Source organism: Rhinopithecus bieti, unplaced genomic scaffold (assembly GCF_001698545.2).
Source record: "Rhinopithecus bieti isolate Rb0 unplaced genomic scaffold, ASM169854v2 scaffold_30732, whole genome shotgun sequence".
Lineage (NCBI taxonomy): Eukaryota > Metazoa > Chordata > Mammalia > Primates > Cercopithecidae > Rhinopithecus > Rhinopithecus bieti.
The window spans coordinates 2,984,090-3,004,317 of record NW_016814045.1 but is presented as its reverse complement, the minus strand read 5'-3'; the positions used below and the strand labels follow the sequence as shown (position 1 = coordinate 3,004,317).

Sequence of the window (20,228 nt, the reverse complement as noted above, 5' to 3'; positions counted from 1 at the left end):
AAAAAAAAAAAAAAAGATGAAGTCTCGCTCCGTCACCCAGGCTAGAGTGCAGTGGCACGATCTCGGCTCACTGCAACCTCCCACTCCCGGGTTCAAGCCATTTTCCTGCCTTAGCCTCCCAAGTAGCTGGGATTACAGGTGCCCACCACCACACCTGCCTAATTTTTGCATTTTTAGTAGAGCTGGTGTTTCACCACGTTGGCCAGACTGGTCTCAAACTCCTGACATCAGGTGATCCGCCCGCCTCGGCCTCCCAAAGTGCTGGGATTACAGATATGAGCCACCACTCCTTGCTCTCACTTTTTGAGGTGTCTAGATGTTTATTTTATATTTGTAAAAGTAAGGGAGTCTATTTCTTTGTATCTGGGATAAATAAGGATGTAAACTGCAGGAAGACAGAAACTTGGGACTATCCACTTTTCTGTCTCAACTTCAACCATAGTGGAACACCTAGTAGGTATTCAATTCATTGTTTTGGGAAATGAGCATCTGAGCTGACACTTAATCTGTCAGTATTAAACGTCTGAATGGCATGGCCAGGACCTTTCTGATGAATTTGTGAGGGGAAGGGTTGCAGAAAGAGCTTTTATTGATATCCTTCATCCAGTAACTTTTTAACATCGAGGGAACACGCAATGTAAGCTCCCACTGCAATGAAATATTCAGAAACACAACTGGAGCAGTGGGAAATAATTGACGTTTTTTTGTCCCCCATTGATACTTTGATTCCCTGGATCCCTGAGATAGGTGCTAGTTCTTTCAGGAAATGAGTCAGTTACTCCATTGTAATCTTCCTCAGACAAAGGCTGCCATTGACTAGACACCCAGCGGGAGGTACCAGAGCTTAGCTGGGACATATGCTTGGTGCTCATTTGATTTTGACAGTGACCCAACTGCAAACATATAATCTTGCTTATTAAGATAAATTGCCTGCAGAAGCGATGTATCTATTAAGATAAATCCTCCCTGAAGTCCACATTGTAGAATCCCCAGGGGATAATTTTTCCTGCATGTTTGTCCCTCCTGCTGTATAAAATAAGGTAAGCAAAACAGTGTCTGTCCCTTTAGTTCCTAGCACAGAGCGATGTGTCACCGGGTTACTATATATTAGAAAGTTGGAGTTCAGGGGGCGGGAGCAAAGACTGCAGCTTTATGTAAGATGGTAGTATTATTGAGAGTACAGGAAATTTTAGATTCGTAGATTATCCATCAAAAATTTTTAAATCCCTAAATGAGTTTTGATTGATACTGAATGCACCAATGGGCAGGTTTCCTCCTATTAGGCAGAGAATGTGAAAGTAATTTAAATATATATTCAGGCCAAAGAGAATCAGAATGGTAATCCATTGCCTTGATCGCAAACCCAATAATGGTTCCAAATATAAATGCTTTTAAGATCATCCCCTATTTTAGCCTAACTAATCAAGAGTTGATGGAATTTTTTTTTAATGTTACTGAAAAGACGCCACATTGGTCTCAGTGCAGAGGGATTGAGGAGGTAGACAAAGAAGTGTAAACCTCATCAGACGCCAGATTGGGTTGTTCCCACGTTCTTTGGTCGGTTACTTTCCCATGTGGCCTCTTGATCTTCAGTCCTAGATATGCTATCTTTTGAGAGTGATATTTTAACCCGCTGAGGACTTGTAGATTCAGAACTATCCCCGAAGCCTTCTTAAGAATACTTTGGGGTAGATCTCCTTGGGTTCCTTCTATTGCTACTGGATCCTATCACCTGCTTCTTTGAACTTCACTGCTAAAGTCTCCTAGCTGGCAACATCTTCAGCAATCTGTCCTTGGGGTGCTGGAGTCACCACCCCCAGCATTCATGGAGGGCAGGAAGAGCCTGGGAATTTACATTTCGCCTGAGTGGTCCCTAACCAAGGACTGTCTGTTGCAAGGCTGCAAAAGCCCAGCTTCCTTGCTCAGAGACAGGAGTTCCCCATGGTATTGGGCTAAGGCCAAGACTTCACCTGATTGTACTTTTATTTGCCTTTTCCATTTGGTTTCTATCCCTCACTGGTCTCTCCCGGGAGCACTTCATTAATCAATCACTTAACCCCCGTGTCCTTGGCTCGGTGTCTGCTTCTGAGAGAATCTAACACAAGACAGACCTTTTATTTCTGAATCCAGCTCTCCCGTTTTATCCAAAAGAATCTAGAATCAAACATGGCTACCCCTGTCCAGATGATAGATGAGAGAAACTTTAATCCCTCCCTCAGATTTTATGAAAAGAGTACAGCAACATTTATGTATCTTATTCTTTGTAGAGTTGAAGGTATATGTCCTGGGGGTGCTGAAAATTAGACATTTTCAGCAATGTCAATCCAATGCTAAATGGGAGGAAACTACACAAAAGGAAATGCAGCTATTCATTGAGTGCCTACAGTGTTCTAGATGCTGTGCAGAGTGCTCTGCAGAGCTCTACAAGCTGTAGTTTAATGTCATAATGGCACTTGTATAGACTTCCAGGTGGGACTGTGATATTTCTGGGTGCAGTATCCATATGACTTAGGAAAGCAGTCCCATTTGACAGTTGGAGATGTGAGACAGTCATGCAATTGACTAGATTCACACAACTCACATGCAAATGATTCCACGCGGTGCTCTACATGTAATCATTTCGCTCTCACAATTAACTGTTGAGGTTGGTAACACTAACATCCCCACTGTAAAGATGGGGAAACTGAGGCAAAGAGCATTTTAGTAACTTGAATGGTCATACAGCTCATAAGTAACCCCACCCACTTCAGAAACAACAAATCTCCAAGTTCTGAGGAGCTTCCAAGCCCCATTTTGTAGCTTCAGAATTAATTTGGGAGTGACATCTAGGATCAAAGTACCTCCACAAACTGCCATTTAACACAGAGAGGATTTCCTGGTAGCATGAATATGACCAAGATAAGTGCATTGTCCCCAGCAGGGCAAAGAGGAGAACATGTTCCTGCTCCTAGTCTTGCAGGGGTAGGGGTGAAGGTGGGAACTGTCATTCTCTGCTCCTCCGAGAACAAAGCATGCCTGACATTGAAGGGAGGGCCCCAGAAAGCATTTCAAAAGCTCCACTAGAACTAGACAGCCTTTCACTCCATTTATCAAAGCGTCTGCAGTTCCCATTTCAAGGTAGATGAAGCAATAATAAATTTGTGAAGAAAGTTAATCTGTGTCCAAAGCATTTTAGTAAATTAAAAAGGGGGGAGGGTGGCTGGAAGGGGGATATATTGGTTCTTGCCAACTCCTATTTGACTTACTGTCTCCTTAATAAGTCCTCTTTGGTCTTGTGTTTTTGGATGGAATAATCGGTCAGTTAATCATTTTCCGGAAGCTGGAAAATGCACTTTAGCTAATGCAGTTCTCCTTTTCTCCCAGAGCCCTAATTATTTAAAAAGGCATCCCAATTCCTAGCCCTACTCCCCAACCAAGAAAGCCTTTCCCACCAGCCATCTTCCTTTACTTAACCAGAAAAATCCAGCACACCTCCCACTCCTGCACCCTACTCCAATCTCATACCTTCCTTCTAGTGTTTAAAAAAACAAAAATCCCCTTCTTTGGTCACTTCTGAGCATTTCTGCCCTCCTCAGCCCTGAGCTGCTTCCCTCATGAAAGGGGAGGCACTAAAACCCTAACAAGCAATTGGCCAGCACTAGGCTCTTGGGCATTGTGGATAGATTTTGTTATTTTTATTTAAGTGTCAGTGGAAAATGGTGGCTCTTGTCTCTCTCAAGGATAGTACTTAACAATAGCTCCATGCTCTGGCACCACGCTGAGATAAACACACTATTAGGAACTCGCACAAAGGCCCTGTGATAATTGTGAAGGGACCGTTACCGAAAATGAAGCACCCAGCCCTGAACCTTCCTCCACGCCCCATCAGTAACACCATTAAAGCTGTCAGTTTGTCAGCCCACTGGAGGTATTTATGAAATCAATATATAGTCCTGCAGATGGATGGCAGCAGTATTGTTAGCCGGAGAAGAGAGGCTCAATGGAAAATAAAATTAATAAAATTTACAAGCAGATTGTCATGGGGAACAGATAAATTCCCTACAATCTACTGTTTTGCTCAATTGGGACAGGAGAAAAGCAGTGACAGGGAGATGGGAAAAAAGCTGTGTTTTAACTGGGCTCCTGAAAGTAGGAGCAAGGCTGGTTATATTTACAGCAAGAAAATAGTGAACAGAAGCCAAAGCGTTGCCCCACCCAAGTGCAGGATTTCGCCTGTGTAGGAGGTCTCCCAGCAACATGGCCAGATTTTTCTGCTTAAATATCACTGTCCTCTCCTCATCCCACCGTATTGCAAACCAGAACCTTTGTACGACTGCTACTCCTACCAGTATATTTTGGGATGTTGTCTACTCAAACAAGGTTAGCACATTATTGGAATACATGCCCCCTCATCCAGCTTCCAGCTGTGGTTCAAGCTGACAGCTCTATACCTCTCTCCTGTTTGCTGCCCCTGCCTCTGATTTTGATCACATCAACCATTTTCCAAAAGTGTGACTGGGGCTCATCTTCCAGAGCCGCCAGAGAGAGCAGCCAAGCCTGGGAGGGTAGTGGGCAAAGGCTCGGTGGCCTACAGACCAGCTTCATTTGGCAGAAAAGACTGGACTCATTGTGACTTCCAGAGCCTTGGGTGCTGCCCAGATGCCTGGTAGAAATTGCATTAGTCGGATGACAGGACCTGGGCCCCTGCTCCAGAGGCTGATGGAGAGCAGCTGAGTGGCCTTGGTGACACCGCCTGACCTCTGCTGTCATCATGGGCTTTGTTCAGCGCCTGGACTGCAGGCTGGAGCCCAGCTCATTGAATCAGGCCTGGCTGGGGGAGCCTGAGACAGGGCTCATTGTGCATCTGAATTTACTTACATCGGTTGCAGACAGAGGAAAGTGGATTTGAGATGGGGAGCACCCTGTTATTCAGCCCTAGAAACCACTAGTACTCACACCTGCACTCTACCCCAAGTCTGAGCCTTGTTTTGTGGGCCTAAAAGTGGCCCCAGATGATCCTCAAGTTTCGTTTTAGCTAGCTGCTCAGAGCACATGGCTTGTCTCAGCAGGGGATGGGAGATCAGAAAAAAGTGGACATCTCTTTTCTGTTTCCTCTTTTCCCTCCTGCCCCTTTGCAAAATGTTCATTTAGACTGCCCAGATTTTAGTGGAGGACAGTCGTCTGATCTCTCCTGCCAAATATATCTGGAGTCATCTAAAGCTTTTGATTAGGTGCCCTTGGAAAATCAGCATGGGTGTGTCCACAGGTACAATCTGTCTCTAGGTCAACTCAGGACCCATTTAACCTGTGACCAGCAAGGTCTCCTTATAGGATCCCATACCAAGGAAATAGTTGGACAAGTATCCCCAAAATGTGCATGCAGAGAAATTCACCCTAGTGTTTCTTTAAATAGCAAGTAAATACATAAATGCCTACCCAACGATTTGGGACTATGTAACCACTCATACAATTGGACGATATACAGCCATTAAAAATGTTAGTATCAATGCGCTACTAATGACAGGGACAGATGTTCTCAATATAGCAAGCAAGAATAAAAGGTTATAATAGACTGTATATTATGAGGTCATATTGGTGAAATTTTATATATATAACTCGTGATTGGTAGCAGTAGTTAGATCTGCATCGTTAATTTTTTTTTGCCTTATATTTGAGGGTTTTTCGGGTGTTCTTTTAAAAAATAATTGCATATGTATAGTGGTGTGTGTGTGTGTGACACACCTTTTATATCTGAAGAAAGTGTAAAGGGCTCGCTGTGTCCCTAGCCCCTGGCTCTGCGCCCCCCACCACACCATAGTCCTCAGAGAGGCTTCTGCAGCCCATGGCTGTGCGGGACCAGCCAGGAAGGAGGCCTGGCATGAGTGTTTTGCAGGGCCAGTTTGCACGCTCTGGAGGCCTGATGGGTCTTTACAGATTGATTACTTGTTGAGATCCAAGCAGGCCTGAGTTCTGAGTGAAAACAAGTGCACATGTTTGGTCTAGCAAAAACTAAAAGTGGGAAGCAAAACAAACAAACAAGCCTGTCTCTTTCTTAGAAAGGAAATAAGGCTTTGGGAAGGCTTACAGCCTAGGACAAGACTTAGGTTTAGCCAGCTGTGGGACCTGACAGTATCCCTTACCGTCCTTAAAGCAACATGCTGGCACTGCTTAATGCTAGATGAGGTGCCTGTGGGACCCCCACTTTGGATGGATCTGTGGAAATGCAATTTGAATGTATCATGCCTATCACTAAGAAGATCCAGGGGCCCCCAGCAATCTCTGGGACTCTAGAATAAGCTGAATGGTCATCCCGCATCAGAAAATCAGAATAGGCAGGCTCTGTTGCAATCCCACATGACAAAGGCAGATTGTCCTGAGCAGCAGAGGACAGCCCTGAGAGACGGGAGATTGAGCTGCGGCGTTGACCCCACAGTGGGGGAGGAATGCCTGTGGGGCTTGGGAGCAGGGGCGGGGAGTGGGGGCAGGGGGTTGTCTCTGGGAGGTGGGAAAACAGAGAATTGGGTGCAGTATGTGCAACAAATAACCCAGCATCTTGGCTCGTGGCCTGGAGGTGCGAGACCACCCACAGAGCCCGCCCTGGAGGCGAGCTGCTCCGCCTGGTAACCATTTCAGCAAAGGCCATCACTTGAAGAACAATGTGAATGCTTATAGCAGCCTGGGGCCTGAGACCAAACAGCCCCCATACACTCTGACCGCAGAGGCAGCAGCCTGGGTGGGGGGGATTGTTATCATTTAATGAGATGCAGATCAAGACAGCCTGGGTCTTTAACGCAGTGTGCCTCTTCTCTTCTTGTTTAGAGATTTGAGTGAAAACCAGATCCAGGGGATCCCGAGGAAGGCGTTCCGCGGCATCACCGATGTGAAGAACCTGTAAGTGATGTTTTCCTTGCTTCTCTACAGATGTGGCTAACTCGGGCTCTCTGACCAGAATGAGGGTGAGGGATGGGACAGGAGGGCGGTCCAGGTGCCTTCAGAGATGAGATTGAGGGCTGTGCTCGAGTGGTTTCTAGGGAACACACGTTGGATGCCACAATAGTGTCACAGAAACCTGTACTTCGCTGGTTAGTCATCCCTAGATATAAGCACTGGAGCCTCAGTGCCTGGTGAGTTAGAGCCTGGCCCTGCAGAGCCTTGGTGCAAGCCAGCTTTGCCCAGCATCATCATCATCTTCTGTAAAATGGGGATGGTAACCTTGTGGGCATGTTTTGTGCAACTGAGAAAGTGTTTAAAAGAAAGAAATATCTTAGTGTCTCATACATAGTATGTGGTCAATCAATTGGAACCTTGGTGATGATGGTGCCGAAGCTCTCACTCTTACTAATAGCATCGTCATCGGCTCCTAAGAGAGAGCATGGAGACTTGTATCCCAGGAAGGTGGGGAGACATAGCCAGATCCACTTCCACTGCCCTAGGATTTGTTTTTATACTTTTATTTTGAAATGATTTTTGATTCACAGGAAGTTTCAAAAAATAGTAAACAAGTCCGTGTACTAGTTTCCTCCAATGGTAGCATCTGACATAACCACAGTACAGTATCAACACTAGGAAACTGGCATTGGTACAACCCACAGACCTTAGTTTTCAGATCTCACAGCTCCACGTGTACTCACTTGCGTACGCCTGTGTGAGCGGAGGCATGTGTAGTTCTGTGTGATTTCATCACGTGCAGATTCATGCAGCTGTCACCACAGTCAAGAGGCAGGACTGTTCCAGCATGACATTTTTGAACTTTGACAATTTCCTACCTGGCTTCTACTACTGACCCCTTATTCGTGACTCCTGGGCCCCTACAAGGACCATGCCTTGAATTTTCTGCCTAAACCATTGTGCCCACGGGGTCGGAACATGCTTTTGGAGAGGGATAGGGAAGACGGTCTGGTTTGGCTGAGCAAGCACTTCTGCCCAGTAGCCTTCTCTGCAGCCCCAGATTCAATTTGAGACGTCTTAAGGGAGACTCAAAAAAAAGACATTGTCACTTTTCCCTATAATGAATGCAGAGGTTTTAGTTTACTGGCACACTGAAGGCAGCTGGTGATGGCTTCCAGATGCAGGTTATCTGCCTCCCCTGTGGCCTTAGCGGAAAGCTTTTGGTGTTTAACATGCAAAGCACACAAGAGGGCAGAGGCATCTCTGGGGGTGGGTGGAAGGAACGGAGAAGCAGAAAGGACTTTGCAAGGGGCTCGAGGACAAGGAGGCCGCCTGCTGCTGCTTCTGAGGGTGTTTTCCCAAGAGCAGGAGAGGACGGGGTAGAGCAGCCATAGCCACAAAGAATGGGAGTTCCTTTGCAGGAGAGGTATAGGTTTCTCTCAAGAAATAACCTCCCGAGTTTATATCTTCCTGAGAAAACGAGATACAGAAAAGCCAAACCTTCAAAACCACTAAATAAATAGAGATCTTCTCTCATCCTGAACTGGCACTTTTAACATTTCAGAGTGCTCTTCTAGCATTTCGTTCCATGCAGTCCAAGAACTCAAGACAGTTCACATGAACCAAAAACAACTATGTTAATTAGACTGCCAGAATGTCAGGAGGCAAGGAAATGGAGGCCCAGAGAGGGCAGTGACTAACTCAAGGTCAACCAGCTTTCTGATGATTGAACCCCAAAAGAACATTTTGCGTATATAAAGTGATGTATCGGTCAGATCTCATGACACTGATTTTAAATGGATCCATTAACCAAAAAGAACATATTGTATTGATGTATAAGCAGGGCTAGACAGTTAATTACCAACGATGTTTTTGATTGTTAAGAAAGCAAATAAATCCCACGATGCGTTCTTTTTTTTTTTTTTTTTTTTTTTTGAGAAGGGAGTCTTTGCTCTGTCACCCAGGCTGGAGGTGCGTGGCGCCGATTCTGCGGCCCTCACTGCAAGCTCCGCCTTCCCGGGTTTCACGCCATTCTTCCTGCCTCAGACCTCTCCTCAGTAGCTGGGGACGTACAGGGGTGCCACCACCACGCCTGCGCTAATTTTTTGGTATTTTTACTAGGAGATGGGGTCTTCACCATGTTAGCCAGGATGGCTCTCGATTTCCTGACCTCATGATTCCGGCCCGTCTTGGCCTCCCAAAGTGCTGGGATTACAGGCCTGAGCCACTGCGCCCGGCCCCACAATGGTTCTTAATAGTTGCTAGGGTTTCTCAGATTTTGTTTTACAGGGTCTCTTTTTCCCCCTTATAATATCCCTAACTATGCAAAGGCCTCAGGACTTAAAAGGTTCAAGATTCTACAAACCCAGACTCCTAAGTCACTCCAGCACCCACCATCAGCCCACCCTCTAAGCCATGCAAAGGTGTATTACTCAGGATCCTGAACTCAGTGAGGATCTTCTCTTTGTTTATACTCACTACTAGCACCTGGGCTTCGGGGAAGAAGGAAAGGGAAGTGAACTCACTGCCTAAAGGATGAATTAACTAAAAACACCTAAGGGGAATTCAGTACTGTGTACTTCTAATCAGTTCAGTCAGTAGGCACTTGTCAGGCAGAACCCGTAAGGCCCCAGAAGTACAATTCATGTCCTCCAGTAGCTTAATGTGAAACTGGGGATAAGAATCATGTACATACAAGAAAATGTTTAGTAAAGTACCAGTCAACATGAAAGTTGGCTAATGAGTAGCTATTCGTAACGAGGGGCTCTCAGAGCTCAGAAGGAACAGACAGCTTTAGGCAACGTAGCCTAGTGGTTAGAAGCATGGTTTTGGCAGTCTGATAGACGTATGTATGAATTCCATGTGTTCTAGGTTCTGAGTCTGTGATGTTAAACACATTACTTGACACTTCTGAGCCTAGGTTTCCACTATATAAAATGAGGATAATAGTTGGACTTACCTCCTAGGGTTTTTGTGGAGGTTAATAAAGTAATGCATACGAATAACTTAGTCCTATGCTTGATGCGTGGAAGGTATTTAGAAAGCTCTAACTACTGTTGCTCCTGTGTTCCTTTGTTACAATAGTAAAGACTGTAGCTGGGCCTGAATGGTGGTTAGAATTCACAAAGTAATGAAGATGGTGCATGCAAAGTGTAAAGGCAAAACTGTGTTTCCAGCAGACATTTCATGGGAGTGGAGGGATCTGAGGCAGAAGAGTGTGTGATTGGGTTAGAAAGAGGTGGAAACCGGTTGCTGGAGAGCCTTGACTGCGAGGAGCATGGGCTTTAGATGTAGGCACTAAGAATGTGGATGGCTTTTGCCCTGGGACAGATCATGGTGAAAACATTTATTCTGGAAGAGGAACCGAGGACAGGAGGAGGTGGCAGAAGGAAAGGTCGGGGCAGGAGATGAGGCTGTAGTCCAGTGTGAGGGTTCATGCTCGTATCTCTCTCACACTCTCCCGGGAGAGAGCAGCCGGAAGTGGAGAAAGAGGCCAAAGTAAGCAGTCCCTGGGGACAAAATCAACAGATCTTGGCGGTCAGCAAGTTATTAGAGGCCATGGAAAAAGAAGTGAAAAATGATTAGTTCCAAGTTCAGACAATACAGAGAACGATGGCAAATTCTCATAATCATTCATTCACACACCCATCAAACTATTTTTTGAGTTCCTTCTAAGTGCTAGTTCTGGGGAAAATGGCAGGGATTACGATGTATCGGTGTAAATCTGTGAGCTCTGTCTTCTTGGAGCTTCCACTTCACAGAAATGGAAAGTTCAGGAGGAGGAGCCGAGCTTGGAAGATCCTGAGTTGGTTTGTAATCACATTGGGTGTGAAGTGCTGTCAAGTCTTCCGTCAGCATTGTGGACAGAGCATCTTCTCTGTGTGAGGAAGTTTGTGATCTGACATCCCGTCCAGTTCCTGCTGGTTGAAGGACTTTGCTAAAGCCGCGCTATGTCTCTGGTCCTCAGCTTCCTTGGTTTTAATAAGAGGGAGTCAGACTAAATAATCTTATAGCCCAAGAGAAAAACTCATGTGAGTAATTAGAGCTATAGGACCTGAGCTGAGGATCTGATGCTTCATGGAGGGAAAGCATCTGGACAGAGGTGATAATGAAGCTGTGTGTTTAAATATGCATCGGCACATGGAAAATAGGAGACACTTAGCACAAATTAAATTTCTATAAAACCTGCTAAGGAAACACTCCTCCTACTACTGGTCCTCAATTATGGAGATTGTCTACCTTGTGAATGATAAATAGCAAATTTGAAATATCAGAGATGCACATCCTTGTCATCAGCCTGTTTGAGAACCATTCCCCAGCCCCGAGCCTACTCCACCACAGTGGGTGAGCCCAGGGAATTCACACCATTCCACTATTACCTTAAAGAGTAGAAGATGAACTACTGGCATATCCAGCTTCAAACTGCATGCTATGTAAAATGACAACCAGTTGGGCCTATGTGTAACACCATATGCTTTATTAAAAGGAGAAAATCAAAAACTATCTGGTTTAAAAAATAATTTTTGTAGTTCTGACATCTGTTTTCTTTGCTTGCGCTGACATTTCCCTTCAAGAAGGAAGAGGCTGTGGCCGGGCACGGTGGCTCATGCTTGTAATCCCGGCACTTTGGGAGGCCGAGGCGGGCGGATCACCTGAGGTCAGGAGTTCAAGACCAGCCTGGCCAACATGGTGAAACCTGTCTGTACTAAAAATACAAAAATTAGCTGGGTGTCGCGGCAGGCACTTATACTCTCAGCTACTCAGGAGGCTGAGGCAAGAGAACTGCTTGAACCCAGTAGGCAGAGGTTGCAGTGAGCCAAGATCGCACCATTGTACTCCAGCCTGGAAGACGAGTGAAACTCAGTCTTAAAAAAAAAAAGAAGAAGAAGAAGGAGCTGTGATACCCACATTTTCCACATAAAATTAAGTTTTCATCAATGTGTATAATTTGGTAAAAGTCAGCAGATAAAATTAAGCCTAGGCCTCTGGAACTAACCTACCATCAGTAACACGCCCAACCATCTTTTGGACTTCCGCCACCAACACTTCCATCTACCCAGGTTCCTTTCCCCACAGCCATGCCGGCAAACAGGAACAATAACGGGACCACAGAAGCTGCTGCAGAGCAGAGTCCCTATTCACCTAAGCAAGTAGGCAAGCGTGCAACTTTTATCAGAGCCAAGAGAAAGGACGCAGGTGGCCTCTGAGCCCTGTGGACTTGAGGAGCCACTAACATGATGCTCTCAACGAAGGGACTGGACGCCAGCCCCTCCAGACCACAGAAGGAGGGCCCTAATTGCTTCCTGCTTCTCCAGAGAAGAGAGAGAAAGTAATTATCTGGGGGTGCCACTCTACGCAATTACTGAAAGCTGGTTTAGTGGGCTGGTCTTATTCTCCGCTACCTACCTAGAAGGGCGGGAGGTGCTGTATTTAAAGACAGACAGGCAGTTCGATGGATGAAGTGATCTATCTGGACGAAGAAAGAGACCGTTAGAGAGACTGTCCTGCAGAGACCAACACTCATCACATCACTATGAAATGCCTGCTGTATGCAGAAACTGCTAGGTACTGGACAAAGGCACAGCGAAAAAGAGAGAGAAGGAGAGGAAGAAAAAGAAATCATAGAAAGGCATAGAGATAGAACCAAAGGAAATGAATTGGGAAAACAAGAGAGATGACAGACCACAATCCAGCCGAGGCAAATAAGAAAAAGACAAAAACCAGTATAGATTTTTTTTTTTAATGTCCCCTTGCCCTGTCTTTCTCAGCAGTTATGTTTTCCTCTGTTTTTCAGTTTCTATTTGCGAGGACTCTGTAGGACATGCATTCCAGAAGGGAAAATCAATAACCCTTGTCTCTGCCAGCTAGCAGAATTCGGAATTGACGCTTTGAAAACAAAGCTGGGCAGGCAGCCTTTGTGTTCTCTAGTTAGTCTGTGTTGCCTCACCGCCCGCGTCTACCCTCCTGCTTCCTGAGATTAATGAGGGCTGTCTCCGCCCCGGTGAGCAGGCGGTAATCTCATGTGAGGATGAGGGAGGTGTGGGGAGGGACACCAGCACCCATTCACCGGTAGCATCTCTGTCTGCTCATCTTGGCAGCCATTTGTTTTGTCACTGCACCTGGAGCAGCGTCCACACTCCTGGTCTTGTCCTGCAAGGCTGTACATGAACTGGGTGCTCTCACTTATCTCATGCTTCCCATGCTCCTTTACATTCCCTGAACATCCCAAGCTCCTTACTGCCCCAGGACCTTTGCACTTGCTGCTCCCTTAACATAAGATGCTACACCCTCAGACTTCCACACAGCCAGCTCCTTCTGATCCTTCATGTCCCGGCTCAAATCTTGCCTACTGTCCCCCACTGCCTTCCCTTTCTATCCCATCACCCAGTCGTATTTCTTCAGAGCACTTTTCACCCTCTGAAATCACCTCATTTATTTCTTGTTACTGATGTTATCCTGTTATTACTTGTCTCTGGGTGCACATAGTAAACCTGTGTACACAGATATCCTGCCTGTTTCAATCACTGCGGTATCCCCAGTACCCAAATGGTTCATGGCAGACAGTAAAGTGGACTAGAAATGTATTGAAAGAATGACTTTGAGGGCCGGGCGCGGTGGCTCAAGCCTGTAATCCCAGCACTTTGGGAGGCCGAGACGGGCAGATCACGAGGTCAGGAGATCAAGACCATCCTGGCTAACCGGATGAAACCCCATCTCTACTAAAAAATACAAAAAAACTAGCCGGGCGAGGTGACGGGCGCCTGTAGTCCCAGCTACTCGGGAGGCTGAGGCAGGAGAATGGCGTAAACCTAGGAGGCGGAGCTTGCAGTGAGCTGAGATCCGGCCACTGCACTCCAGCCTGGGTGACAGAGCGAGACTCCGTCTCAAAAAAAAAAAAAAGAAAGAAAGAATGACTTTGTTCATTCATTTCACGGGTGTTTGCCGATGGCCTGTTACATATCAGAAATCATACACGTTGTTAAAATGTTTTATATGAAAATTATATATATCATACCATAGAAATAATATACCATAGTAGTAGTATTATTGTGTAAGAATAGTATAGGAAAGAATAAGGTACCATTCTTGTATCCGAAGAACTCACAGTCTAATGATATTCCCATTTTCCAGATGACAAAATTAAGTTTACTAGTGAGGGAGTCAATTAGTAAACCAGCAGTCATAGGACATGGGTTAAGGCTTCGCTGGAGGTAAGAACAACTATGTGTGGAAGCCCAGGAAGACAGGTCTCTTTCTGGCTTCACTCAGGAAATGACATAAGTTGAGTCTTGAAGATTGCATAGGAGTTCATCTAGGGGAAAGCTATTGCAGGCAGAAGGAACAATGTGTGAAAATTCACCAACATATATAAAGGGACAGAGGTGTGTGAAAGAGTTGATGCTTGTGAGAGATTTGTGACTGGAGTATAGCTAGCAAGAAAGGCAATAAACAGCAATGAGGTTAGGGAGATGGGGAGGTTCAGGAAGGGAGGACCTGGAACCCCATGATCCATAGAGCAATGGGGGTTCATTGAGGGGTTCCTAATAGGGGAGTGGCATGGTCAGATTTTCACTTAAGAAAAACAGCTCCAGCAGCAGTGGGGAGCGTGGATTGCTGAGAGGCAGAGACTGAAGCTGTGTGGGCAGTGAGGAGACTTGTGCAGTTGTTCAGAAATCGTGGGAGGCCTAAATCGAGCAGGTAAAGTGGATCTAAAAAGGCAGCGTCAAACTGCAGGGACTCAGGGGCTAGCTGGGTGGGGGAACTGAGTGCCTGTTACCAGGGCTTATCAACCAGAGACAGAGGTATACTTCAGTGCAAGCCAGCTCTGATGCAGGAAGAGTGCCTGGCTCTCATCACAAGGGATGCTGCATCTTGAAGGGGGATTTAGGAAAATCTGCTCATTTGAGGCAAGGCCATGCAGATTCATCATCTTCCCAAAGTGCAGCAAGTTTCCCAGCCTTCCCTGCTTTGCATTCCTGGCTGAGAGTGTCAGGTTCAGAACTGCTGCTAGAGGAAGTTGCACTCGGCCCCAGTTTGCTAAGTGCTACCCAAAAATGCTATCTAAAGAAAGGGGTCAAAGAAAGGGGTCATGCCTCCCTGCCTGACTGCCTCACTCCACCTTTCTCTTTCCCTTCCTTTCTTCTTTTTTTTCCTCCCTCTTATCCTCCCTTCCCCCTCATTCCTTCCTGTTGCCCTCGCTCCCTTCCTCTCTTCCTGTCTCCCTTTCTCCTTTCATTTCTTTTTCTTCTTTTTTTTTTTTGAGACGGAGTTTTGCCCTTGTTGCCCAGGCTGGGATGCAGTGGCGCAATCTCGGCTCACTGCAACCTCTGCCTCCTGGGTTCAAGAGATTCTCCTATCTCAGCCTCCCGAGTAGCTGGGATTACAGGTGGCTGCCACCACACCTGGCTAATTTTTTTGTATTTTTAGTAGAGACGGGGTTTCACCATGTTGACCAGGCTGGTCTCGTACTCCTGACCTCAGGTGATCCACCCGCCCCAGCCTCCCAAAGTGCTGGGATTACAGGCATGAGCCACCATGCCCGGCCACCTTCCTCCTTTCATTTCTCCCTCCTTCCCCCTCTTTCTTCCTCCTTCTTTCTCTCCCTCCCTTCTTTCCTGTTTTCTTCCCTTCACCCTCTCTTCTTCCCTCTCTCTTCCTCCCTCCCTTCTTTCCTCTTCCCCCCTTTCTCTTTTCCCCCTCTGTCTTCCTCCTTTCCTTCCTCTTTCCCTTCCTCCCCTCTCTTCCTCCCTCTCATTCTTTCTCCCTCCCTCCCTTTCTCCCTGTCTTCCTCCCTTCTTTCCTTCCTTTCTTCCACTCTTCCTTTTTTTCCATTCATCCTTACACAAATTACCACTGAGCCCTTACTCTTGTCAGACCTGAAGGAAATCTTAAGAAAGATGAGTAAGACACAGTCTTGCGCCTGTGAATTTTGTCTACAGGGGAGACATACACAGCATGCATATATCATAGGATAAGCATGCCCCAGGACATTCTTCTCTATTTGCCCCCGGGCCAATAGCATAAGTGCTCAATAAATACCAGCTGGTTAGTTAAATTTCCTGAAATGAGAAAAATAGTAGAAAAAACAGGTAGATTTGACTCCATTCATCTGATAAAGGCATATACAGTATTATCTAAAAGCAAGGAGAGAGTGGTGGTAAATGCCCCATCCCAGAAATTCTGCCTGGGATTGGAAGTTACATTGATGACAAGTAGAATTTCTTCTAGGCCGAGACGACGCAGTTTCATAGACAGTACAACAGGTCTTCTGGCAGACTTTGCATATTTCCTAAAACACTCCTCCCTGCATTATAACTGTCTACTCAGCTGTCCTCCTCCTGTAGCCTGTAAGTTATGTAAAAGGAGAGGCTGAATCTGCCTTTTTCATTGTTCTGTTTTCAAGAGTTAGTCCTGTGCCTGGTACATAGTAGATGCTCAATAATCAATAAGCAAAGGAATAAATGACTTGCAGAACAAAGAGTTTCCAGTTTTAGGGAACAGCTGAAACCCTGAATGAGTGAATGAATGAAGGGGCATGATTATATCCTAGCAAAGAAGAATAAAATCAAGGCAGCAAGAAGGAGCCCAGAGAAGCACTGATGTTTTTTCAGGATAATGGAGACCATTATTTTAAATCCAGCATTGCAATTTATTATCTGAGACAATTTGATTTGTGGACGATTTTTTAAAAAACTCATCACAAGTATTTAACCCCTTTGAGCACTAAATGCACGGCAAGCAAGGTGTTTAAAACAAGCATATAAAATAGAATCCTGTCTTTCATGTACTCTGGCAAAAAGGCACAGTGATTATGACCCCCTCAAAGTAGGACTCAGGGGTCTTAGGAGACATTTGCCATTGGACTGAGTCTTTGCCTCGTGATTTTTAGCTCCACAGAGAATGTAAGGGACTTAGGAGGAGATGAGTATTAACGTGGAGATCACACATTGAGACTCTAGTATCTGTTGATGTTCTGATGCTTTATCTTATTGGGGCCAAGTGAGTATAGTGATTAAAAGTACGAGTTTTGGAATCAGGTTTGGTTTTTTTCTCAGCTTTGTTTCTCACTACCTGTGTGAGCTTGGGCAGGTTTCTCAACTCTTAGTCTATAAAATAGAGAAAATACTAGTGAGGAGTCCAGGAGGGAGAAACTATGTGTCTCGCGTTTGTACATTGCTTTCTGGTTTGCACACAGCCTTCACGTATATTATCTTATTTTTGAGAGAGAGAGAAAGTAAGTCTAGCTTTGTCAACCAGGCTAGAGTGCAGTGGCAGGAACTTGGCTCACTGCAGCCTCTGCCTCCTGGACTCAAGCGATCCTTCTGCCTCAGCCTCCCAAGTAGCTAAGACTACAGGTGTGAGCCACCACACCCAGCTAATTTTTTTTTTTTTTTTTTTTTTTTTTTTTTTTTTTTTTGTAGAGATAGGGTTTTGCCATGTTGCCCAGGCTGGTCTTGAGCTACTGGGTTCAAGTGATCCGCCTGCCTCAGCCTCCCAAAATGCTGGGATTATAGGTGTGAGTCACTATACCGGGCCATATGTATTATCTTGTTTAATTACCACAACAGTCTTGCAGGACCACTAGGGAAAAGTTGCTTATCCTCTAGATATAGAGGTGGAAATTGAGGCTCAGATTCAGAAACTCTCCCAAGGCCACAGAGCTGGTCATGGAAAGGCTGCAGTGGGATCCACAGATTAGTGTGGACTCTCAGGCAGTGTTTTTCTGAGTGATTTGTCCAGGAAAAACCCTGAGATTTGGTGAGCATGGAGGGATGCCTTGAAGGAAACAGCAGATACAGACAGATCCATGGGTAATGTTGGAAAAGCATTTCTGGCTTGGTATCAGCCAAGACCCAAGGTAGGAGCAGGCCGTGAAGGTCACAGTTGGGACAGAATTTCCAAGAAGACCATCAAGATTGTCTGAAAGTATGAACTTTTGGCGAGGCACAGTGGGTCATACCTGTAATCCTAGCACTTTGGGAGGCCGAGGCGGGTGGATCACGAGGTCAGGAGATTGAGACCATTCTGGCTAACATGGTGAAACCCCGTCTCTACTAAAAATACAAAAATTTAGCTGAGCGTGGTGGTGGGTGCCTGTCGTCCCAGCTACTTGGGAGAGGCTGGGGCAAGAGAATCACTTGAACCTGGGAGGCAGGGAGCAGTGAGCTGACATTGTGCCACTGCACTCCAGCCTGGGTGACAGAGTGAGACTCCGTAAAAAAAAAAAAAAAGAAAAGAAGAAAGTATGAACTTTAAAAAAAAATTAATAGACTTTAATTTTAGAGCATTTTATATTTTAGAGCATTTTACATTTACAGAAGAATTGAGTGGGAAGTGTAGAGAGTTTCCCTATATCCCCAACACACAACCACACAGTTTCTCTTACTATTAACACCTTGCGTTAGTGTGGTATGTTTGTTACCACTGCTGAGCCAATATTGATACATTATTAACTAAAGTCCCTAGTTTTTAGGGTGCACTATTTGGTTTGTATGTTGGATGGGCTTTGACAAGTGTGTAATGACATGTATCCACCATTACAGTGTTATCCTGAATAGTGTCAGTGCCCTAAAATTCCCTGTGTCCCACCTATTCATCCTTCCTTCCATTCCCCCAAGCCCTAAAGTGTGAGCTTTTAATCATGCAGATAAATTCTTTCATCTTCACAACAGCTTATATTTATTTGGTTTTTCATACTCTCAGATAAGAGTCTCCTTTTTCTTCTTTGAAAGAGGGTGAGTGACTCCCATGTGTCAAAGTGCATAGAGCAAGTCAGCAGGACAGCTAAGCCCTGACCCAACTTCCCAACCACAGTGTGAGGTGTATGAGTGTGAAAGTCTCTCCTTCAGAGAAAAGACCCATGGTCCAAAGACCTGCCCAGTCCTGGAGCTGTGCTTCCCTATAGAAACTCTCAGGAGGCTGACATAATGGTGAAGTGCCCAGACTCTGGAGTCAGGCTGCCTGCAGTCCAAACCCTGGTTCTTACCACCTTTATGACCTTAAGCAAATTGCATACCTCCTTCTTAGCCTCAGTTAACCCATATGTTAAGTGGAAATAATATTATCCCCCTTTATGATGTTGGTTTGATATTAGTAATTATTATTGCTGCTTTTATTCCATCTCTGAGAATTAATTAGGCCCAGGTTATCACATCTTAGAGACTAAATCTTCCCTTCCTAGACAAATACGTACCCCAGAAAAAAGTCATATTTATAGTTTCCTGGCTCTGAAATGACCCTCCCTAACTAGTAAAGATATTTAACTTCATCACTCCTTCTGTTATTTCTTTGAGTGGGGCTGACCTGTTCTGGCATATGGCTTCATTATAATGGGCTAGATATAAAGTAGGCCAGAGAAAAAGAGGGTGTAACTTCCCTGCCCTGTCCCTTCCTCTTGTCCACACTGAGACATGGAAAAGACCGAAAGAACTCAGGAGTCCCAGCTCCGCTATTAACCGCTGCCTGCCTAGGGTAGGCTGAAAATCGGCTCTTCTAAAAATGCCTGCATCCTTATCTGTAATGTATGTGAGTGTGTACTCCACATAGCAAAAAGGATTGCAAATTAAGAATTAAGTTTCTTCAAATGAATAGATTATCCTAGATTATTTGAGGGGATCCAATGTAATCAGAAGGGTCTTTGTAAGAAAAAAGACATGTGCTGGAAGCAGAGAGAGAGAAAAGACCGTGTGATTCAGGGAAGGAAGACCGCCCCATCCTGGAAAAGACGGGAAAACAGATTGTTCCCTGGGGCGTCCAGAAGGAACGCAGTCCTGCTGACACCTTGACACGAGCCCAGTGAAACTGATCTAGGACTTCTGACCTCCAGCATTCTAAGACAATAAGTTCGTGTTGTGTTAAGACACTCAGTTTGTGGTAATTTGTTATAGCAGCCGTGGGAAACCAGTACTAGAACTACCCTCAGGCTGTCACCCAACCCTGTCATCTGGATTTCCTCTTCTATTAAAATAAATCATTGACATAAAATCAGTGAATTTCACTTTGTATTCTGAGAAACTCTGGTGCTTCAAGAGCCCACAGATAGTTACTTTTCAACAGTGATAAAGATTTAAATTGCCTCTTTTAGACATTAATTTGCGACAGATTTTGTGTCACAAAGAGCCTAATGGGGAGAAAAAAGGCTTGAAAAAAAAAAACCACTGGACTTGATAAATAATCTTTCAGTTCCACTCATATTGCAAAGTTTGATGGTTCTTTGAGGCCATCTTCCACCAGGAAGGAGCTAGGTTTGGTCATCGAGATAAAATTCAGTGGCAGGGTCAAGAAGCCAGCACCAGGTGGGGACAGCAGAGAAGACAATCGGGATAACGCCAGGTCTCTGGACTCAGAGCTGGACTTTGGAA

The 20,228-nt window shown here is 45.3% G+C and overlaps 1 protein-coding gene across 2 annotated transcripts in view; it reads left to right on the top strand.

Moving 5' to 3' along the window:
• Positions 1-20,228, top strand: part of SLIT3 (slit guidance ligand 3) — a 669,050-nt gene that overhangs the window by 418,428 nt on the left and 230,394 nt on the right. For both annotated transcript variants that reach the window (XM_017849419.1, XM_017849421.1), the window contains exon 5: positions 6,799-6,870. In XM_017849419.1, coding sequence (XP_017704908.1) covers positions 6,799-6,870 — 72 coding nt within the window. The remainder of the gene's footprint in view (positions 1-6,798; positions 6,871-20,228) is intronic.